A 24,481-nucleotide genomic window follows, 5' to 3' on the forward strand; every position below is an offset into this window, starting at 1 on the left:
GATTACAAACCCAATTCTTCATACCTACAATACCCATTATGCACAAAACCTTTGTCACAGGACTTCTGAGAGACTAAGGAACCACCTTTTACATGTCTGCTACAGCATAAGGAGTAAAGTCCAGGGGCAATTTGAAACTCTGAGGAAAACACTTACAGAAAGCACAGAGCAAAAATTACAACAATACTACAACAAACTACGGACCTTTCTGGTTCATAACAAGGAAAAGAAACTACACAGACTGTGTCTCAATTCAGGACTCTATACAAACAGATACAAAACAAATCCAAAACCTGACAACTTGGACAACCACTCCATTCCAGACACAAAAGCATCTAACTGTGTCATCAATCTCTCAGATTATAAACCCAACAAAGTGGAACTGGCCGTGCTTTCTAGAGGACTCTCATTTTGTCCCACTAAGGCCCTAGATAAAACTGAACTCTGCAGTGATATGGAACAGTATTTCAGGAGACTGCGCCTGAGGGAATATTTCAATGATACAGAAGATTCAGAAAACACTCAGACCGAAGGAAAAGGGATCGTAACAACTAGGAAAAGGTCAGACTGGACACCTCCACCTGGACGCAACCCTCATTTGGATAAATATATAGACTCCTTCAGACATTTGATAAAATCCACAATCATAGACACTAACAGGAGACAAGCATCCAACATCAGTGCCCAGGAGAGAAAGGCCATACAGTCTTTAAAAACCAACAAAGAAATCATCATTAAACCTGCTGACAAGGGAGGTGCAATAGTCATGATGAATACGTCAGACTACATGAAGGAAGCAAACAGGCAACTTATGGACACATGCTACTATAGAAAATTGGAGTCGGATCCTACACAGGACTATTACAAGGAACTAAACAAGTTGGTTTCTTGTCTGCCTGACCAGTCCATAAGAGCTGGCGATGACCTGATACCAGAGACTCCAAGAATAGGGACATTCTACATGCTTCCCAAAATCCACAAATCTGGAAATCCAGGAAGACCAATTATTTCATGTGTGGGCACCCTCACTGAGCAGGTATCTGGATGGGTAGAGGGTATTCTTAAACCACTGGTGAAGGATACATCCAGCTACATTCAGGACACAACTGACCTATTGAATAAACTAGCAGCAATAGGTCCTCTACCAGAAGGAACCATCCTGGCCACCATGGATGTGGAATCTTTGTACTCTAATATCCCACACCAAGATGGTTTACATGCCTGCAAATTCTTCATGGAAAACACAGGGACTGATGCTGATGCCGTGGTGAAACTTATAAAATTCATCCTCACCCACAATTACTTTGAATTTGACAACAGGATCTATCTACAGGAGACTGGCACAGCTATGGGAAGTAAAATGGCTCCACAGTATGCAAATCTTTTCATGGCCAAGCTTGAAAGCGATTTTTTGTCCTCATGCCCCATCAGGCCCCTGGCCTACTACCGCTTCATTGATGATATTTTAATCATCTGGACGGAGTCTGAGCAACAGCTAAAGACGTTCCACGAACAGTTTAATCAATTTCATCCCACCATCAATTTAACACTCAACTACTCCAGTACCGAGATTAATTTTTTGGACACCATCATTAAGCTAAAAAACAATGAAATAGAGACATCCCTGTATCAGAAGCCAATCGACCGTCCAACATACCTTAAATGGGACAGTTTCCATCCAAAACACATAAAGAACTCTATTATCTATAGCCAAGCCATCAGATACAATCGTATATGTTCCAACCCCATGGATAGAGACAAACACCTTGGTCGCCTCAAAAAAACCTTTTTGAATCAGGGTTACCATCCAAGAACAATTGAAAACCAAATTACAAGAGCCACCAGATTGTCAAGGAATCACCTGCTACATTACAAAGCTAAAGAAGAAAATAACCGAGTGCCTCTAGTAGTCACCTACAACCCAAATCTGGAGGTGCTAAGGGGAGCTGCACGGAAATTACAACCTTTACTACAAAAAGATGCCCGATTAAAATCCATTTTTCCAGACCCCCCACTGCTGTGTTTTAGGCAGCCCCCAAATTTAAGAAGCATCATTGTCAGAAGCTCCCTGTCCTCTCCAACAGCTGCAGGAACCTTTCCTTGCAACCAGAAAAAATGTAAAACCTGTCCATTTATAATGACCACGGACAAGATAAAGATCCCCAACTCACATCAGGACTACAAGATCCCAGGTACTTTCACCTGCATTACATCTAATGTGGTGTACTTAATTATTTGTACTAAATGTCCAACTGGGGGTCTGTATGTGGGGGAGACAGGGCAAAAGCTTAGAACAAGGATGAATGCTCATCGTCACACAATAAGAGAAAAAAGAATGGATCTACCTGTGGCAAAACATTTCTGTATCCCTGATCACAGCAGCATGGATATGAAATTACTGGTATTGAAAGGTAACTTCACATCTCAGAGAGAGAGACGAGTTTGGGAGTACAAATTTATGACGAACTTTGACACTCTCAGTGCTGGAATGAATGTGTCGCATGGATTTATGTCTTTTTACATCAATTAAGGAATTTCCTTTTAAAACCTTGCAGGGCAACACAGAACTAGACCCCAATCAGAGGACCATAAAACATCCAGACTCCTTATCTATGAACTGGTCCAATGTTTATATTTATGTTTCTCCCTCTCCCATATTGATAGTTCTGCTTCACGTCACTTGTCTTATCTATTGCATTTTTTCTAGGCTGTATTGTGCATAAATATGTGACTTCAGATTTTGTATTAGTCTAGCCTGATGAAGAGACCTGAGTAGTCTCGAAAGCTTGCAATGTATTACCATCTTTTCAGTTAGCCATTAAAAGGTATCAACTACTGAGGACTCTCAATCCTGAATATTTTTCTACAAGATTTTGGAGATTCTTAATCAGGTTTCTTTTCGATTGGCTCTTCCTGTTACGTTTAAGATCCATAACGTGTTTCATAAGTCGCTGTTGAAGAGATATCTTGAGCCAATAGTTCCTATGGCTGCATCTCCTGACCCTGTATTGGTTGAAGGTAATGTGGAATATGAGGTAGAGAAAATACTGGATTCTCGTCTGGCTAGACGGAGACTCCAGTATTTGGTCAAGTGGAAGGGTTATGGTCAGGAGGACAATTCTTGGGTCTCTGCCTCTGATATTCATGCCAATAGATTGGTTTGTGCTTTTTATCCTGATCGGCCCGGTGGCGTGGATGAGGGTTCGGTCACCCCTCCTCAAGGGGGGTACTGTTGTAAGCTCATTTTCAGGTTTGCCTCTGGCTTCTGGTGAGGGTTATAGAGTTGGCTGTGCTGATAGAGGAGTAGTGAGTTCTCTATCTGAACTCCCTCTGTTGGTGAAGGGAGGTAATGAAGCTGATCTAAATGGCAGAGACTGGCCACCTGAGGAAGAGGACTGCGATTGGACATCAGGAGTTTCTGATTGGATTTAAGGCAGCTGACTCCCTAGTTTCTTGCTGGTGATTTTTCCTGACTGTGACTCCTGGTTTTCAGTTTGGTTCCTGCCTTCCTAAAGCTAAGTTTTCTCTGCTATTGTTCATATGAGTTTTTGTCTGGTTTACTTAGTTTTTGTGTTCAGCCAGCCCTGGTTGGGACTGGGCTGAATCCCCATTTTGTCTCTGATCAATTGATCTCTTTTGCTCTATCTTCAGAATATACCTGAGTGCTGATATAGTGATTTGAAGTCTAGCGACTTCAGGGCCTTTTTCTATCGGACGTGTTGGACATTTTTTTGGCAGGGTTTTTTGCATGACTGCAGGCAGCAGCTTTTCTTTCCTGTCCTTTCTAGTTAGCGAGTGCCCCATTGTTTGCTCAGCCTATCTTTCTATCTGTGTCTGTGTTTTCATCTTGTTTCACCGTCAATACATGTTTGGGGCTGTCTATTGCTTTGGGGTCTGCTCTGGGGCAGTTTAGATTTTCCCTTTCTTTCTTTAGGCTTATTTAGTTCTCCGGCCGTGACGAGGCATCTAGGACCTCCGTAGGCACGCTCCACGGCTACTGCAAGTTGTTATGGATAGGATCAGGGGTCTGCCATCTGCTAGTTACCAACCTCTCCGGTTTTCTGGGCTTAGCTTGCTTTTTCTTTTTTCCTCCTCCGTGACTCATTCATAACAGAGCCCCATATATTGTGCAATACAGTATAATGAGCCCCATATATTGCTCAATACAGCATAATTAGTACCATATATTGATCAATATAATGGGCCCCATATAATGCTCCATACAGAATAGGCCCCATATAATGTTTCATACAGTATAATAAACCCCATATAATGTTCTATACAATATAATGGGCCTCATATAATGATCCATACAGAATAATGGACCCCGTATATTTCTTTTTACAGAATAGTGGGCCTCTTATGATGCTCCATACATAATGTGCCCCATATAATGCTCCATACAGAACAATGGACCCCATATAGTCCTCCATACAGACTTGCCCCATATATTGCTCCATACAGTGTAATGGGCCCTATATATTGTCCGTACAGAATAATGGGCTGCATATAATTCTCCATACATAATGAACCCCATGCATAATGAGACCCATATATTGCTTCATACAGACATGCTCTAAACATAAAAAAACAAACACTCACCTCTCCTCACTCGCCACTGCTTTAATCCTGACTCATCAGCATTGCAGTCTTCTGGCTCTGTTCACTGTTCAGAGCAGAGGGCACAATGTAGTGATGTCATTGTGCTCTCTGACCTGAAACGTCATAGTCAGAAGACATGGAAGACACCGCAGTTGCAGTCTAACAGGGAGAGGTAAGTATAGCAAGTATCGGCACTCTGAGTAAACGGGGTGGCCTACTCGCAGGCGCTGGCACTGGGCCTACATAGAATGCTAGTGTCCACAACAGTGAGTGGGCCCCCTACCTGCTCAGGACTCCGGCACTTGCCCAGGTTCACCGGGTTTTGACACTGGCCCTGCCAGGAAGCACACCCTCTGTGCACAGCAATCATGGTTTCAGGATTTTATTCAGCAGCTAAATTAGGACACGGAGGTATTAAAATGCCCTCCTTGTTTGCAATGTGTGAAGAATAAAAAAAATGCTGCTATTATGGTGCTATTACAGCAGTATATCACAGATCATTTAATTCAAAATCACACAAACTCCAGAACTTCTTATATAAGTTAAATATTTGGGTTATTATCCCCAGACTGAAAACACTATTCCCATTTTAAAGTGCTTCAACACTTCAGAAATATACCACAATCAGATTTAGAAGTTTTTAAGGATAAGCAAGTATACTCCTTAATAGAGATTTGCCAAGCATGCTCGGGTGATCTCGAAGTATTTGGTTGTTTGTTGCCTGTTTGTTAGGACATCTCCATATGTACTCAGGCTGTCTAGCAGCTGCAAATCATGCAGCTATGGCAACAGAAACTAAATCTCAGAGCACATCCAAATACTCGGAGATCACCCGAGCATGCTCAGGAAATCTCGAGTAGCAAGTATACTCGCTCATTGCTAGTCTATATTCTATAGTCTTATGGAATAAGAAGAGCTCTGTTCTCCTATGTCTAGGCTATAAAATCCTAAAATAGTGCTGCTTAGCTGGTCCACATCTTTTATAGTGGTTGTTATAGTACCTATTGTTTGGCTGCGCTAGACCATATGATGTCATAGCATAGTAAGGAATTGTGGGGAAGGCGGCGCTCTCCGGTTGCTGCAATTTTTAGCAATGTTTGAAATGGAACAATATTTTATGATCTTGGTGAATCGAATCACAAATTGTTTAAATTTTCATGGTCCTGTGAATTTCAGAGCATTCAACTCAAAGTTTATCCACAGCAGATCAATTCACTCATCTCTAGCAATTATGCATTATAGTTAATGGAAAAACTCACAGATCTCATAAATGGCATCTGATGTATTTTGTTCGGAAAGATATTATTGTTCAGAGCCCATGTATGTTCTGGATACATTAATAGTGATTTACAATACATTAGTTTTTTTTCCTGTAAAAGAATGTCCCAAAATATATTTGATTTAGTAATGCTTAATATTCAGTTTATAATTATTTAAAACGTCATCCTCATGTAACTGTCAATGAAATGTGCACATGGAATTACTGGTTACACTCGATGTCTGATGATGCACCAAAATATGACAGGCTTTTGCTGAAAGATTTCATTTTAAACCAATTTTGTCTGCAAATATTATGGTGCCCGTTAATACATTGTAAACCATGTCCCTTTGCATTAATATCTCATTTTTACGTTGAGTGCTACACAGTTTTTAAAACAGATAATATGTAGATCTAAAACAAAATGCAACAATTTGCCCCAAAATGCAACAAGATTCAGAGCTTTTTCTGTCAAACATAAAATACACTCTTAGGCCAGGGTCACACTGGCGATTAAATCGGACGAATGCAATGCGATGAAAAATCGCATTGCATTCGTCCCAATGTTATTCTATGGGGCAGCTCCCATCATGCGATTTTTGATCGGATCCGATCCTCGGACCGAGACAATCGCAGCATGCTGCGATTGTCACCGATTTTCGGATCTGATTCGACAATACAAGTCTATGGGGGCGAGAAAAAATGGGACTAAAAATGGACAAGATGTGTGACTTGCGATAAAATCGCACCCGGTGTCCTTTAGCAAAAGCCGGCAATTCTTCCAATACAGTAAAATCACAGAGACCGGTTAAATAAAGAATGAATAGATCTAGACACATATATATATATATATATATATACAGTGGGGCAAAAAAGTATTTAGTCAGTCAGCAATAGTGCAAGTTCCACCACTTAAAAAGATGAGAGGCGTCTGTAATTTACATCATAGGTAGACCTCAACTATGGAAGACAAACTGAGAAAAAAAAATCCAGAAAATCACATTGTCTGTTTTTTTTTCAGTTTATTTGCATATTATGGTGGAAAATAAGTATTTGGTCAGAAACAAAATTTCATCTCAATACTTTGTGATATATCCTTTGTTGGCAATGACAGAGGTCAAACGTTTTCTGTAAGTCTTCACAAGGTTGCCACACACTGTTGTTGGTATGTTGGCCCATTCCTCCATGCAGATCTCCTCTAGAGCAGTGATGTTTTTGGCTTTTCGCTTGGCAACACGGACTTTCAACTCCCTCCAAAGGTTTTCTATAGGGTTGAGATCTGGAGACTGGCTAGGCCACTCCAGGACCATGAAATGCTTCTTACGAAGCCACTCCTTCGTTGCCCTGGCGGTGTGCTTTGGATCATTGTCATGTTGAAAGACCCAGCCACGTTTCATCATCAATGCCCTTGCTGATGGAAGGAGGTTTGCACTCAAAATCTCACGATACATGGCCCCATTCATTCTTTCATGTACCCGGATCAGTCGTCCTGGCCCCTTTGCAGAGAAACAGCCCCAAAGCATGATGTTTCCACCACCATGCTTTACAGTAGGTATGGTGTTTGATGGATGCAACTCAGTATTCTTTTTCCTCCAAACACGACAAGTTGTGTTTCTACCAAACAGTACCAGTTTGGTTTCATCAGACCATAGGACATTCTCCCAAAACTCCTCTGGATCATCCAAATGCTCTCTAGCAAACTTCAGATGGGCCCGGACATGTACAGGCTTAAGCAGTGGGACACGTCTGGAACTGCAGGATCTGAGTCAATGGTGGCGTAGTGTGTTACTTATGGAAAGCCTTGTTACATTGGTCCCAGCTCTCTGCAGTTCATTCACTAGGTCCCCCCGCGTGGTTCTGGGATTTTTGCTCACTGTTCTTGTGATCATTCTGACCCCACGGGGTGGGATTTTGCGCGGAGCACCAGATCGAGGGAGATTATCAGTGGTCTTGTATGTCTTCCATTTTCTAATTATTGCTCCCACAGTTGATTTCTTCACTCCAAGCTGGTTGGCTATTGCAGATTCAGTCTTCCCAGCCTGGTGCAGGGCTACAATTTTGTTTCTGGTGTCCTTTGACAGCTCTTTGGTCTTCACCATAGTGGAGTTTGGAGTCAGACTGTTTGAAGGTGTGCACAGGTGTCTTTTTATACTGATAACAAGTTTAAACAGGTGCCATTACTACAGGTAATGAGTGGAGGAAAGAGGAGACTCTTAAAGAAGAAGTTACAGGTCTGTGAGAGCCAGAACTCTTGATTGCTTGTTTCTGACCAAATACTTATTTTCCACCATAATATGCAAATAAAAGGAAAAAAAAACAGACAATGTGATTTTCTGGATTTTTTTCTCAGTTTCTCTTCCATAGTTGAGGTCTACCTATGATGTAAATTACAGACGCCTCTCATCTTTTTAAGTGGTGGAACTTGCACTATTGCTGACTGACTAAATACTTTTTTGCCCCACTGTATATATATATATATATATATTTTATACATGTCATAGAGACACATTTATACATATATTTAGAATTCATACAGTTCTTCATAGCACAATAGGCGCAGAAACATTTGCCGGCTTTTGGATAATTATTCTCCTGCCCGACATGAAATGACACATGGTTTACATATAGTTAACCATTTCATTTCATGTTTTTTGTTATGTCTATCACAATTAATTAGATGAGGGTTTGTGGGTAAAACTTTGGACTTGTAGGGGTTAACTTAAGGGGTTAATTCGCTGTATGAAATTACGGGGACTCCCTGCAGCCTCAGTGACGTCAGCAGGAGTCCCTGCAATTTAATACAATGAATTAACCCCTTAAATTAACCCCTACAAGTCCAAAATTTTAACCACAAACCCTCATCTAATTAATAGTGATAGACATAACAAAAAAAACATGAAATGAAATGCTTAACTATATGTAAACCATGTGTCATTTCATATCGGGCAGGACAATGATTATACAAAAGCCGGCAAATGTTTCTGCGGCTATTCTGCTATGATGAACTGTATGAATTTGAAATATATATATTAATGTGTCTCTATGACATGTATAAAATATATATATATATATGTGTCTAGATCTATTCATTCTTTGTGTGGGGAAACCTGTCATTGGGCTCCATTATATGTCCATTTAGCTACCCTGCGAGAAAATCTCGCCTAAGGGATGTCAAACGGATCCTTACATGTGATTAAAATCGCATCAATTAAGAAAAATCGCATCAAAAACGGATCAATGGTTAAGATACCTTTGTGCGATTTCGGACCGTTAAAATGGGACCTTTTTTTAATGGTTGTGTGTGACTCCAGCCTTAACAGTAATTCATCCACATTGTTTCCATTTTGCCCATAGGGTTTACTTAACTTCTTACCAGCAGTCCGAAACTGCTACCAGGAAGTCAGAGGTTTCAAATTCTGCAGCAGTCCAATCAGAAAATTCAGATTCAATTTCTTATGATTTCTGCTATAGCAGATGCCATAATATATCAGGAAATTGCCATGAAAGTGAAAAGTGCTAAACATTAAGTGTATTGAACCTCATATGAATATCAATGAATATTTCTCTTTCCTGCTTTTCTCAAAAATGAGAAGTGAAGCGCCGGCTAGAGTCCAATGACATATTTCAAAGCTTCATTGACCTAAAGCTTTTACTCTCTTTTCATGGCATGTAAAGATAAAAAGAGCCAGAGATCAAGCTTACAAGTATGATTAATGAAGGTAGAAAATCAGACCGTTGTGTCCTCTAAAATTACCATTTGGGTCGAAGAGGGCATGAGACAGACTGCTTATGATTTGTGCAGATTTTCCTTATCAACAATAAATGCTAGTTACAAATTATGCATAAGTCTTGTTGGTAATAATATTAGTATTTTAGACAGCTTTTAGGCAATGAATTATGATTGCACTAATTTATCTTTTCTGGTTCAGCTTTTATCACATATTTTACATTACAAGCAAGCTATCCATTCCACATAGCTGTTTTGATGTGTTAAGTAAACTACTTAAAATACAAGCATTCTGACCCCTCCATGCTTCTCTTGTTGACCTGATGTGATTCACATTGTTCAGTGTAAATTCCTGCTATTTGGCAAATAAGGCCAGGTTCACATAGCGTTAACATCAGTCATTTCAACGCATAGCGCTGACGGACCGCGTTAAGGCTATAGTATATAGTCCTGCGTTATGTCCTCTCACTAGCGCAGATGCTTCATCTGTGCTAGCAGTGACGGACCCTCGGATGCTGCAGACCGTGTTCGAGGGTCCATCACAGAATGATGGCACATCGCTAACGCATGCTGATTATGACATGCGTTAGCGATGCGTTCGTCTATAGCTGTGTATGGGTGCGTTAACGCATCCGTTACAAAGCGTTAATGCCGCTATGTAACTGATTCATTAAATGCAGCCCATTAATGCTATGTGAACCCAGTCTAAGAGACATTCTGCTCACATAATGCTGTAAGCTGAATATTGACATATTAAATTTTCTGAAACCTTGAATTTCACTAAGACAAAACACACCATGATAAAATATGCCAGTGCCGTATGAAACTTGCTCTTATCCCAAACTTTTTAGCCTTAGGAGCAGATAGGAAATGTGGCACAGGGCAGAACTTCTGTATTGGTAGAAACACAGTGCAATTTTGAAACCTGAAATTTCAATATAGAAACCTGCCTACTCAGGGATTTCTGTTTAAATATATGTATTGCTTTATACTGACATGTAGTCCAAACTCAAACACAAATGAGAACTTGGAAAAAAAATAGAAAAAAAAATTTACTTACAGTTCAGTGCAAAAACAAGAAGTTATGAGATATGTACAAGTTATGGACTGATCTTATACTGATTTATTTCACTCCAGCAAAAAACAGTGCATGAACATAGTTATCTCCAAAGTGGTGGTCAAAGAGTAACTTGTAATCTAGAACTGGACCTCATAAGAGTGGCCTATATATCTTGATGGTGGGCTACTAGGTGATCTAGTTTACATTTGTGAGATTCTTAGAAGGACTCTACATGCTTGTCAGTTCTGCCCTTTGTGGAGAGCATGTAAGATGAACTCTATAAAGTAAGATTCTGTACTGATAAGTTTTAGTAACTCAATCTACAACTTCATTGAAAAATGAAGTATATGCTAGGAAACAACTTGCTGTGTCATTATGCAAGTCAGGTGAAAATAAATGAAGCCTGACATTTTGTACTGCACTTCTCTTAGTATATTTGGCATTTTGTGGGATTTCAGTACCACAAAATTAAATCTAAATCAATTTCTGGAGTATCTTACAGCAAACATGATGGGCAGTAGCTAGCACTGTCAAAACTTACTAAGCTCTGATCACTATTGAAAAGGGTTGAGAAGAACGTAAAATTAAAGAAGAAATGTACAAGTTTATATGTGAAACAAGTGTGCACCTCATTTTTCTATTTTATTCATCTCAAAATTTATAAAAAAAAGCTTGCCTCTGGCATCACTTTAATATTTGGAGGCAAATGATGTCCCACTAGTTAACCAGGGTGTTGTGAATTCACTTTCTGGCATCCCTCTGGTTATTACTGAAGGTAGTGGAGCTGGTCTAGTTGACAGAGGGGTTGCGAGTACTCTTTCTGGGCTCCCTCTGGTGGTTACTGGAGGTAATGGAGCTGATCTGATTGGCAGAGGCTTGCCACCTGATAATGAGGATGACGATTGGAGATCTGGGGTTTCAGATTGGGATTTAAGACAGCCGACTCCCTCTATCCCTGCTGGTGATTTTCTTCTTGTGCCTCCTGAGGTCTGATGTCTCCAGCTCTGTCCCTGCATGTTCAGCTAAGTGATTCATTTGCTATTCTGTTTGCATTTGATCTGGTTTTGTCTATCTATGTTTTGTGTGGGTCACCCAGCTCCGGCTGGGGCTGTGCTGAATCACCGCCCATGTGTTACTGCTTGTGCCAGTTTGTTTTGTCCTCTGTTAGATTGGTCTCTTTTTGCTCTGCTTTCAGAATGTACCAGAGTGCTGATATAGTAGGGGGCAAAGCCGTGCGACTTCAGTGTTTTTGTGCATCAGACGTGTTGGACTTTTTTCAAGGGTCTGCTCTGGGGCAGTTTAGATTTCCCCTTTCTTGCTTTAGGCTTAGTTAGCGCTCCGGCTGTGCCGAGACATCTACAGTTATGGCCAAAAGTATTGACACCCCTGCAATTCTGTCAGATAATACTCAGTTTCTTCCTGAAAATGATTGCAAACACATATTCTTTGGTATTATTATCTTCATTTAATTTGTCTTAAATGAAAAAGCACAAAAGAGAATGAAGCAAAAAGCAAAACATTGATCATTTCACACAAAACTCCAAAAATGGGCCAGACAAAAGTATTGGCACCCTCAGCCTAATTCTTGGCTGCACAACCTTTAGCCAAAATAACTGTGACCAACCGCTTCCGGTAACCATCAATGAGTTTCTTACAATGCTCTGCTGGAATTTTAGACCATTCTTCTTTGGCAAACTGCTCCAGGTCCCTGATATTTAAAGGGTGCCTTCTCCAAACTGCCATTTTTAGATCTCTACACAGGTGTTCTATGGGATTCAGGTCTGGACTCATTGCTGGCCACCTTAGAAGTCTCCAGTGCTTTCTCCCAAACCATTTTCTAGTGCTTTTTGAAGTGTGTTTTGGGTCATTGTCCTGCTGGAAGACCCATGACCTCTGAGGGAGACCCAGCTTTCTCACACTGGGCCCTACATTACGCTGCAAAATTTGTTGGTAGTCTTCAGACTTCATAATGCCATGCACACGGTCAAGCAGTCCAGTACCAGAGGCAGCAAAGCAACCCCAAAACAGCAAGGAACCTCTGCCATGTTTGACTGTAGGGACCGTGTTTTTTTCTTTGAATACCTCTTTTTTTCTCCTGTAAACTCTATGTTGATGCCTTTGCCCAAAAAGCTCTACTTTTGTCTCATCTGACCAGAGAACATTCTTCCAAAACGTTTTAGGCGTTTTCAGGTAAGTTTTGGCAAACTCCAGCCTGGCTTTTTATGTCTCGGGGTAAGAAGTGGGGTCTTCCTGAATCTCCTAGCATACATAGAATCATAGAATCGTAGAGTTGGAAGGGACCTCCTGGGCCATCTGGTCCAGCTCCCTTTTCAACAGTCCCTTTTCATTCAGATGCCGACAGATAGTACGGTTTGACACTGTTGTACCCTCGGAATGCAGGGCAGCTTGAACTTGTTTGGATGTTAGTCGAGGTTCTTTATCCAACATCCGCACAATCTTGCGTTGAAATCTCTTGTCTATTTTTCTTTTCCGTTCACATCTAGGGAGGTTAGTCACAATGCCATGGGCTTTAAACTTCTTGATGACACTGCGCATGGTAGACACAGGAACAATCAGGTCTTTGGAGATGGACTTGTAGCCTTGAGATTGCTCATGCTTCCTCACAATTTGGTTTCTCAAGTCCTCAGACAGTTCTTTGGTCTTCTTTCTTTTCTCCATGCTCAATGTGGTACACACACAGACACAGGTAAGAGGTTGAGTCAACTTTAATCCATGTCAACTGGCTGCAAGTGTGATTTAGTTATTGCCAACACCTGTTAGGTGCCACAGGTAAGTTACAGGTGCTGTTAATTACACAAATTATAGAAGCATCACATGATTTTTCGAACAGTGCCAATACTTTTGTCCACCCTCTTTTTTATGTTTGGTGTGGAATTATATCCAATTTGGCTTTAGGACAATTCTTTTTGTGTTTTTTCATTTAAGACAAATTAAATGAAGATAATAATAACAAAGAATTTGTGTTTGCAATCATTTTCAGGAAGAAACAGAGTATTATCTGACAGAATTGCAGGGGTGTCAATACTTTTGGCCACAACTGTAGGATCATTGTAGGTACGCTCCATGGCTACTGCTAGTTGTGTGGATAGGATCAGGGGTCTGCAATCCGCTTAGTTACCAACCTCTCTGGTTTTCTGTGGCTTAGCCTGGGCCTGCTATCCTCCTCGGTGACCCATTCATAACAGCAGGGACTGCACATTAGCTTAAGTGGTTCATAATAGACTGAAAATTTCCATAGTATACCACAGTTTCAATCTCTTCATCCCTAGGGACTAGACTATTTTCTATAGTGTGAATCTATTTCATTTTCATAAAAGGTATTAATAGTTTCACAAAAGCATTTAACTCTTGAGTATCAACATCTTCTGCTGACATTTCTTTAATATACTGTATGTAATAATCCCATATTGCTTTCTTTCTCTAAAGCTGCTGTCACTTCTGAGATGAAGCTTCTCAGGCTGGTTCCTTGCCAGGGGCACTGTTATTGGATAGCCAGTGTTTACACACAGAGCTGTAGCCTGTGGGGGGAATTGGGGAGCTTAAAAGCCACTCTGAGAATATGATCTTCAATAAAGCTAGTGATATCAACATGCACAGACTGAGCTGCTTACAAGTGACAGCAGTCCCACTGGAAGCTCAGTTTTTATATGCATGTGAGAGGCCTAGAAAATGATATGTCTTTGTCGCTCATCTCTTTGTGAATACTATGTATGACATAGAAGTTAATGGTTTAATAACTTTAGCTTGTAGTAATGTTTTAAATTAAAGTGCAGTGTGAAAAGATTCCTGTTTGTGCATTAAAATAAAAAAAACAACTTGTTAGTAAGAAATCAGAATCAGTAAATGTGACATAAAGCCACTGATACATTCTTATTTTTCCTTTTTTAGGTATGGATGTGTGGTGGAGAAATGTATGATGTGCCTTGTTCCCGAGTGGGCCATATCTACAGGAAGTATGTTCCCTACAAAGTTCCAACAGGGACAAGTCTTGCAAGAGTAAGTGTAATTCTATTGAAACTATATTGGGCTACAGTAATGATTAAAATTATTACTGGAAAAGAAGCATATTTTGTCCTTTTGACAATAATAATAACAGAATGCAATTGCAACTTATTCATGAATTCCTTCATGTTGTGTCAATTTCCCTTTTTTACTTTACACTTTTGAGAATTTAATATACCTTTTATGGAAAGCCAATATAATGCCAGAATAATCCCCCAAAATCAGTCAACAGAAATAAAAAATAACACAATTTTTTGCCCATTCTTCCCTTTTGGTAGTTAATTATTGTGGTGAATTTTCAAGCTTTATTGTTTTATGGGTAAATCAGGACAGGAGGTGATACTAAAGGCTCTTAGTGTAGTTATTACACCTTGAAGGATTCAGCTCAGCCTGGGAAGGTTGGCCTGTTTTATTTGTGACATAAGTGCTTTTTGATTGTGACATGAGCTGTGGCATGAAGTATTTCGATTAACTAAGCCTTCCTGCATCTTTGCTTATCTTTGCAGCTTGGAGTACGGTCAGCCAGCCATTATATTCCATAGAATTCAACTACTTTGGCTGGAAATAAAATGTATGCGTATATACAGTTGTGCTCAAAAGTTTACATACCCCACCAGAATTTTTACTTTTTTGGCCTGTTTTCAGAGAATATGAATGATAACACCAAAAACTTTCTCTCCACTCACGGTTAGTGGTTGGGTGAAGCCATTTATTGTCAAACTACTGTGTTTTCTATTTTATAATATAATAATAAATAATAAATTTTATTTTTATAGCGCCGACATATTCCGCAGCACTTTACATTTCAGAGGGGATTTGTACAGACAATAGACATTACAGCATAACAATAATCACATACAGCAGATTATAACAAATACCAAGAGGAATGAGGGCCCTGCTCGCAAGCTTACAGTCTATGAGGAAAGAGGTAGACCCGAAAGGTGGGTGGTAACAGTTGCCCTGATTGTATAGCCATAATGTTAAGTGTGTAACAGTACATACATAGAGGGCTAATGGATGCATAAAGCATGTTGGAACATGATGCGGGAAATCTGGTTATGGTAAAACTTTTGGCTGTGCCACACAGGGATAGATTAGGTTAATGTTTTGAGGCGATAGGCCAGTCTGAATAAATGCGTTTTCAGGGCACGCTTAAAATTGTGGCAATTGGGGACTAATCGTATTGACCTGGGAAGTGCATTCCAAAGAATTGGCGCGGCACGTGTAAAGTCTTGGAGACGGGAGTGGGAGGTTCTGACTATTGAGGATGCTAACCTCAGGTCATAAGCAGAACGGGGGGCGCAGGTAGGGTGGTATACTGAAACAAGGGAGGAGATGTAGGGTGGTGCTAAGCCATGGAGGGCTTTGTGGGTGAGGGTATTAAGTTTATATTGAATTCTGGAGTGGATGGGTAGCCAGTGTAATGACTGGCACAAGGTAGAGGCATCGGTGTAATGATTGGTGAGGAATATGATCCTGGCTGCAGCATTCAAGACAGAATGGAGAGGGGAGAGTTTGGTAAGAGGGAGACCGATTAGAAGAGAGTTACAATAGTTGAGACGAGAATGAATAAGAGAAACAGTAAGAGTTTTTGCAGAGTCAAAAGTAAGAAAAGGTCGAATTCTAGAAATGTTTTTGAGGTGCAGATGACAAGAGCGAGCCAGTGATCGAATGTGGGGGGCAAAGGAAAGCTCGGAGAAGAAGAAGCGTATAATTGGGTGTCATCAGCATAGAGATGGTACTGGAAACCAAATCTACTGATTGTTTGACCAATAGGGGCAGTGTACAAGGAGAAGAGGAGGGGGCCTAGAACCGATCCTTGGGGGACCCTAACAGTAAGGGGAAGGTGAGAGGAGGAGGATCCGGCAAAAGATACAGTAAAGGAGCGGCCGGAGAGATAGGAGGAGAACCAGGAGAGAACGGTGTCCTTGAGACCAATGGAATGGAGCATAGTGAGGAGGAGCTGATGATCCACAGTGTCGAATGCTGCAGAGAGATCCAAGAGAATTAGCATGGAATAATGACCATTTGATTTAGCTGTTAGCAGATCATTTAGTGAGGGCAGTTTCAGTGGAGTGTAAAGAGCGGAAACCGGATTGGAGAGGGTCGAGAAGAGAGTTTTCTGAGAGATAGCTGATAAGACGGGAGTGGACCAGGCGTTCCAGGAGTTCTGAGATGAAGGGAAGATTAGAGACAGGTCTATAGTTAGCAGCACAGTTTTGGTCGAGGGATGGTTTTTTAAGTAGTGGATGTATGATGGCATGCTTAAATGAGGAGGGAAAAATACCAGAAGAGAGAGAGAGGTTAAATATTTTAGTTAGGTGAGGGGTGACAGCAGGGGAAAGGGACTGGAGGAGATGTGACGGAAATGGGTCACTGGTGCAAGTAGTTGGGCGAGAAGATGCAAGGAGCCTGCTTACTTCTTCTTCTGTGACTGGTTCAAAATCAGAGAGTGAGCTAGATGCAGTGGGGGAGGGAGGACAGTGCATGGTATGAGGTGATTGGGAGATAATTTCCTGTCAAATCTGGTCAATTTTTTCTATGAAGTAATTGGCCAGATCGTCAGCTCAGAGCTCCGTGGTTGGGGCCTGTACTCTTGGATTGAGTAGAGAATGAAAAATGTCAAAGAGACATTTCGGGTTATAGGACAGTGAGGTGATGAGGGTGTTGAAATAGGCTTGTTTGGAGAGGTGAAGGGCAGTGTTGTATGTTCTAAGCATAAACTTATAATGGATGAAATCTTCGTGTAGATTGGATTTTCTCCACAGACATTCGGCGCACCTGGAGCACCGCTGCAGGAAACGTGTTTGCACCGTGTGCCAGGGTTGTCGCCATCTGCGTTGTGGTGTTCTATTTATAGGGGGTGCAAATTCATCCAGGACACTTTGAAGTGTTTCATTGTAATGCTTCAATGCAGAATCAGGACATGAGAGGGAGGAGATAGGGGCCATACAAGACTGTAAGTTCTTCATAAATTTCTGGGTGTTAATGGCCTGTATGTTTCTATAAGTCTGGACAGTGGGGGTGACCTGAGAAGCCTGGCAGTTCTTGATAGAGAATGAAAGAAGATTGTGGTCAGAGAGCGGGAGAGGGGAGTTTGTGAAATCATCCACTGCACAAAGCCGAGAGAAGACCAAGTCGAGGGAGTTTCCGTCTTCATGCGTTGGAGAATTAGTAAGCTGCGAAAGGCCAAATGAGGAGGTTAGAGATAAAAGGTGAGTAGCAGATGATGAGAGGGGAAGAGCAATGGGGATGTTGAAATCTCCCATGATGAGGGTAGGGATGTCACAGGAGAGAAAATGTGGAAGCCAAGTGGCAAAATGATCCAGGAACTGATGGGAGGGGCCGGGAGGACGATACACCACCGCCACTCGCATGGAGAAGGGGGTGTAGAGTATGACGGCATGGACCTCAAAAGAAGGGAAGACAAGTGAGGGTAGTTGAGGGATAACCTGAAAGGTACATTTTGGTGATAGGAGCAGACCAACGCCTCCACCTGCTCTATTGTCTGATCTTGGGGTATGAGAGAAGTGTAGCCCCCCATATGAAAGAGCAGCAGCAGCGGTAGTGTCTGACTGCTGGATCCAGGTTTCAGTAAGAGCCAGCAGGTTAAGAGAATTAGAAAGGAAGAAGTCATGGATGAAGGAGAGTTTGTTACACACTGAGCGAGAATTCCAAAGTGCGCAATTAAGAGAGACAGATGGCATGCAGGGAATATTAATAAGATTAGAGGGGTTTCTGAGTGTAGCAGTCGGGGGGTTTGACTTTCTATAACATGGACCAGGGTTGGGAGCAATGTCTCCTGCGACTAGGAGAAGGAGGATAGAAAGAGTGAGCAGATGGTTAAGTGATTTGTGAGAGCGTCTCTGATGTTGAATGGTGGGACAGACTGGATCTGTGCAATTTAACAATGTGAAAAGAGCATGAGTGCTATACATAGGAGAGGAAAGGAGCGAGGGGCCGATATGGATGGAGTGTAGAGAGTTAATGCCAGGGCGGTGGATGTGTGTGAATGCAGCGGCCAGAATAAAAATTACACAAATGCATATGGTATACATTTGTTGTACTCCAAATGTACAGGGAGTAGATGTATATAAATGTCTTACCTGTCTCCTGTCCTGTCTAACTGCCATGTTATAACTGCCAGTAGTACTTTGTTACATGTACTTCGATTACATGTGCATAAATGCCACCCCTGCATAAATGCTCCCCCTAGCTAGGTCTGAATATATAGGAGGTAAAGGCTAAGATTTTTTTTTTTTTGCTCTCTCTCTTCTCGTTAATCTATCACACTAATTTGAGACACCAGGACCCAATAAAGTGTTGTGGTCAAATAAACACATGTCCAGCACTACATGGATCATAAAGCACTTTGAAAAGTTTCTTGACCTCACAACATAAGGGGACAAGCAGAGTAAGTTGAAAAAAAAACTATATACCAGATATAAGCTTGCATAGTTGAAAACACATAGATAGCATTCAGGATTAACTGCTTGCTGACATTGAATGGAGACACAGGAGTGGATTCAGAGAAGAGATTGGAAAAGCTGATTACCAGATATAAGCTTGCATAGTTGAAAACACATAGATAGCATTCAGGATTAACTGATTTTAAATAATAATAACAACCATGGGTGTCATTTGGATGTTTAGGGTTGTCACTATGATTTAAAAAGAGAAAACACAGTAGTTTGAAAATAAATGGCTTTATTATTATTATTATTATTATTATTAATATTTATTTATATAGCGCCATTGATTACATGGTGCTGTACATGAGAAGGAGTTACATACAAATTACAGATATCACTTACAGTAAACAAACTAGCAATCACAGACTGATAAAGAGGGGAGAGAGGACCCTGCCCTTTCGGGCTTACATTCAACAGGATGGTGGGGAAGGAGACAGTAAGTTGTGGGGTTACAGCATCTCCAGTGATGTTGAGGCAGTGGCTCCAGTAGTGGTGAGGAGGCAGCGGGGATCATTGCAGGCTGTAGGCTTTACTGAAGAGATGGGTTTTCAGGTTCTGGCTGAAGGACCAAGTGTGGTTGATAGCCGGACGTGTTGGGACAAAGAATTCCAGAGGATGGGGGCTATTCGGGAGAAGTCTTGGAGGCGGTTGGGTGAGGAGCGAATAAGTGTGGAGGAGAGAAGGAGGTTTTGGGGGGACCAGAGATAATGTGAGGGAAGGTATCGAGAGATTAGTTCAGAGATATATGGAGGAAACTGGTTATAGATGGCCTTGTAGGTCAGTATTAGTAATTTGAATTGGATACGCTGAGGGAGAGGGAGCCAGTGAAGAGATTTGCAGAGGGGAGAAGTGGAGGAGTAGCGAGGAGAGAGATGAATTAGTCAGGCAGCAGAGTTAAGGATGGACTGGAGAGGTGTGAGGGTGTTAGCAGGGAGGCCACAAAAAAAGATGTTGCAGTAGTCGAGACGGGAGATGATGAGGGCATGCACAAGCATTTTAGTAGAGTGAGGGTTGATGAAGGGATGGATTCTGGAAATATTTTTGAGGCAGGAAGTGGAGAGAGCTTGGATGTGCGGTGTGAAGGACAGGGCAGAATCAAGGGTTACTCCGAGGCAGCATACCTCCGGTAGTGGGGGAAAGCGTGATGTCGTCAATTGTTATAGATATGTCAGGTAAGGAAGATCTGTGAAATGGGGGAAAGGTGATCAGTTCAGATTTGTCCACATTCAGTTTGAGGAAGCTGGAGGAGAAGAAGGAGCTTATGCCTGATAGACACTCCGGGATTTTGGAGAGCAGAGAGGTGACGTCTGGGCCAGAGAGGTAGATCTGGTTATCATCGGCATAAAGGTGGTACTGGAATCTGTGGGACTTTGAGTTGCCCCAGGCCAAGTGTATGGATTGAGAAGAGTAGGGGTCCTAGAACAGAGCCTTGGGGGACTCCAACAGAGAGAGGGTGGGATGAGGAGGTAGTGTGGGAGTGGGAGATGCTGAATGTGCAGTTGAAGAGGTATGAGGAGATCCAGGATAGGACAAGGTCTTTGAGGCCAAAGGAAGAGAGGATCTGTATTAGGAGGCAGTGGTCAACTGTGTCGAAGGCAGAGGACAGGTCTAGAAGGAGGAGTATAGAGTAGTGTCCGTTCACTTTGGCTGTAAGTAGGTCACTAGTAATTTTGGTCAGGGCTGTCTCAGTGGAGTGATGGGGGCGGAAACCAGATTGTAGATTGTCAAAGAGCAGGTTAGATGAGAGATGGGAGGAAAGTTCAGCGTGGACGTGCTGCTCATGGAGTTTGGAAGCAAATGGGAGCAGCGATATTGGGCGATAGCTGGACATAGCAGTTGGGTTGAGGGTTGGCTTTTTGAGGATAGGTGTGATTATAGCATGTTTGAAAGCAGAAGGGGGGTACCGGAAGTTAGTGATAGGTTGAAGAGGTGGGTTAGAGATGGGATAAGAGTGGTGGTGAGGTTGGGGAGGAGGTGGGATGGGATGGGGTCACATGCACAAGTGGTGAGGTTTGATTTGGAGAGAAGATGAGCAAGCTACCCTTCAGTGATGTTGGATAAGGAGGTTATGGGGTTTTGGCATTGGTCTGGTGTACAAAGGGTTGTGGTGGTTGAATAAAAAAGACTTGCCTTGTTTGGTCTATATTGTTTTTGAAGCGCATGGCGAAGTCCTCAGCAGAGATTAGGGAAGTTGGAGGCGGCAGTGGTGGGCAGAGGAGGGAGGTAAAAGCATTCAACAACTGTTTACGGTTGTGGGATAAGGAAGATACAAGGGATGTAAAGTAGGCCTGTTTAGCAGAGGTGAGAGCTGATTTGAATGCAAGTTTTGCTTGTTTGAGTGCAGTGAAGTCGTCTTGGAAATGCGTTTTCTTCCAGCGCCATTCTGCAGTTCTGGTCGCTTGCCGAAGCTTTTTAGCGGCGCTTTTGTGCCAGGGTCGTCTATTGATTTGTCGCATTCTGTTCTGCATGACAGTGCTTCATCCAAACACTAGCCATGAGTGGAGAAAAATCTTTGGTGTTATCATTCATATTCTCTGAAAAAAGGCCAAAAAAGCAAAAATTCTGAAATTCTGCTGGGGTATGTACACTTTTGAGCACAACTGTATATATGTATATACATATATATGTGTATATATATATATATATATATATATATATATATAGTATAAAACAGTTCTATTAGCTGATTTAAAACCATTGCAAAAAAAGTAGAAAAAAAATTTTGTGTAAACTTCTACTTTTCTATAATTATATAAGGCCACTGGACATTGAAGACACTGCAATTATAATCCCCTAGTTCAAAGGTATGGTGAACTTGTGAGATTCATTTTTTTATTGGCAAAATTTAGTCCTTTAACCCTAGAATGCGTGGCGTCTGAAATATACACTTTCACATATCTCAGGCTGTGACGGATTGCATAGGGGAGGGGTGTGTCGCCTTCACTCACCTCTGGGCAGGGGAGAGAAGGACCCAGCAGGGATCGGCTCTCTGGTGCCACCACTTGCCCCAGGTAAGTCAGAGAACTGCACCAAGGGCAAATGGTTGCCGAAAAAGCTTCCCTTATAGGTACGAGTTATTGAAGCGCTCCCAGTGAGGGGGGATATATATCACCAGTCCAGGCTGGGGATATATATATATATGTAAACCTCCCAAGCATCACTGTCAGGGCTCCTCACTGACACAGTATGGTATGCTGCCACAAGTTCCTCATTCGATATATGCCTCATTAGACAGCAGGCTTATATCAGGTTAGAAACTAGCTCGAGTAGTGTATAATGACCAACTGAGCATGCAGATGTGGGGATTCCTGTTTTGAGATAAAAGAGCAGCCCAAGATTAATTTTGTATTTAATCGCTGAAAAGGCACACTGGAAAAATACCAAAATATATACAAGAGCAAATATATACAGTGAGGAGTGTAGTACAAGGGTAGGGTACACATAAGTTACAATTACCGTGTTATGCACCATGTGACCACTGGGCTCGAGGGGAAAGGAATGCAGATTCCGATAATGTGCTCGGCTAGGCTCGGCTAGGCTCAAAGATATTGCATTTTGTTATTATCGGTCATTTTCTATATTCCATATCTCAGAGCCTTGCACTAGTTAGCCTGGGATCTGTTGTGCCACGATGTGTTAGGGTTGCGGATCGCACTAAATATAAAATATAAGAAAGTGCGATCGCAAACCCAGGGTCATTTCTCTTTACCAGTGGGCACAGGAGTGAGACGCAGCTGCCGGCTCCTGCCACTGTGACCCGCCCAATCTGCTCCTCCACCTCCGTACCACAGCCAGAGCCCATACATCCAGATTATAAGATGCACTTCCCAATTTCCTCCACATTTTGGGAAGAAATAAGTGCAACTTATAGTCCAAAAATACGGTAAGTACATGGCCCTAAAAGGCTCGAATTATGCATTCTATGTGATGAATCCTTTTTTATCATTTAATGATTTTATTTTCAAATTTCAAAGATATGAAAAACACACAAACAAGGTTATATAAATGTTAAAGTAAACTAGCTGTAGCTACATTTCTCTTCCAACTTTTCCTTTTCAATTTTATTGATCTTACGCACAATTTACACATGTTATCTTTTCTGAAGAATATTTTTAACAGAAATTTTCTCCATAAATGGTACAGTAATGCTCAGTTTTCCTGTCTTTGCTTGTTGGATAAATGAAACAATGCTTCAGTTTTCTTTCTCCTGGCTCTGGAATTGCCTGAAAACTTACGCCACACCATTTCATAGCTTCTCAAGTTTGCTTTGGCAAGCATTCTATGTTGCTTTGCTGTATTATGTGAGGTATTATAAAATCATGGCAAAGGTCCTTCAAGAATAGGCCTCTCCTAACTGCCTTCTAGCAAGGAAATTAAGGTGATTTTCAGTATAAATAATGTAGATATTAAAGGCTGATACTTCAAGCATATTTGAAAAAATGACCACAGGCCAATGTTTTGTTTGCCTCATGCGTGAATTTTCTCCAACCATTTCATCCATTATGTCCACACCTCCTTTAGTTGTATGATAGTGCAGGATGAATTCTGGTTTCTGTTTCCTGTCATTGCTGTCAATACTGGAATCATGATGCATGATACTAGGTAATATACTGTAACAGATTTTTTCTTCTTTGCTTGATAACACACCATTGTTGCTTTGTTGCTGAAACCAAAGACACTATCATAAAGTGCTCACTGTGGAATGTGCTTCATCGCCAGAGGAATATCACATTTATTTTGGCTTCATAGTACCAACAACTGTAAGATATTTTTCAAGCAAAAAAATTGCCCAGTTCAACATTAGTGAAGTGTTTCTACCAGAATTGTAAATTGGTACAACAAGTTTTTTTACAATGTCAAAACCTAGCTCTTTCTGCACTGGAGATCCAACTTCTTTGCCACAGTAGATAAGCCCATTCATCCCATAATGATTTGCAGAATCACACATTCAGAATATTTTTATTCTATACTTGGCTGGCTTACTAGGCATATATTGAATGAACTTGCAACATCCTCTGTAGTCTACAAGTTGCTCATCCACTGTTACATTAGCACTAGGACTGTAGAGCTTGGTACAATACATGATAAAAATATTCCAGATAAAACTAATAGGTGCGAATTAATCCGTGTCATTAAATCGAAAGCTTCTCAGAATTTCTTCATATCTATCCACTGACTTTGTTGCTTTGTAGTGTGGATCAGAAAGTGGGTCTAGAAACTATTCTCTGATAGGAACATCATAAGATTTTTTACACCCCGCCAGAAGTGTTAGTCCAATATAAGCATACAATTCCTCTCTTGAGATATTATACCATTTTTTGTCCTGGTCTTGTGACATT

The 24,481-nt window shown here is 41.4% G+C and overlaps 1 protein-coding gene across 1 annotated transcript in view; it reads left to right on the plus strand.

The window, feature by feature from the left end:
* GALNTL6 (polypeptide N-acetylgalactosaminyltransferase like 6) overlaps positions 1-24,481 on the plus strand; it is a 3,047,192-nt gene that overhangs the window by 2,673,071 nt on the left and 349,640 nt on the right. Inside the window, exon 8 of the mRNA XM_073577390.1 lies at positions 14,557-14,664. Coding sequence (XP_073433491.1) covers positions 14,557-14,664 — 108 coding nt within the window. The remainder of the gene's footprint in view (positions 1-14,556; positions 14,665-24,481) is intronic.

This window comes from Dendrobates tinctorius, unplaced genomic scaffold, assembly GCF_039654945.1.
Source record: "Dendrobates tinctorius isolate UK_male_01 unplaced genomic scaffold, ASM3965494v1 ptg000008l, whole genome shotgun sequence".
In the NCBI taxonomy this organism is placed as follows: domain Eukaryota; kingdom Metazoa; phylum Chordata; class Amphibia; order Anura; family Dendrobatidae; genus Dendrobates; species Dendrobates tinctorius.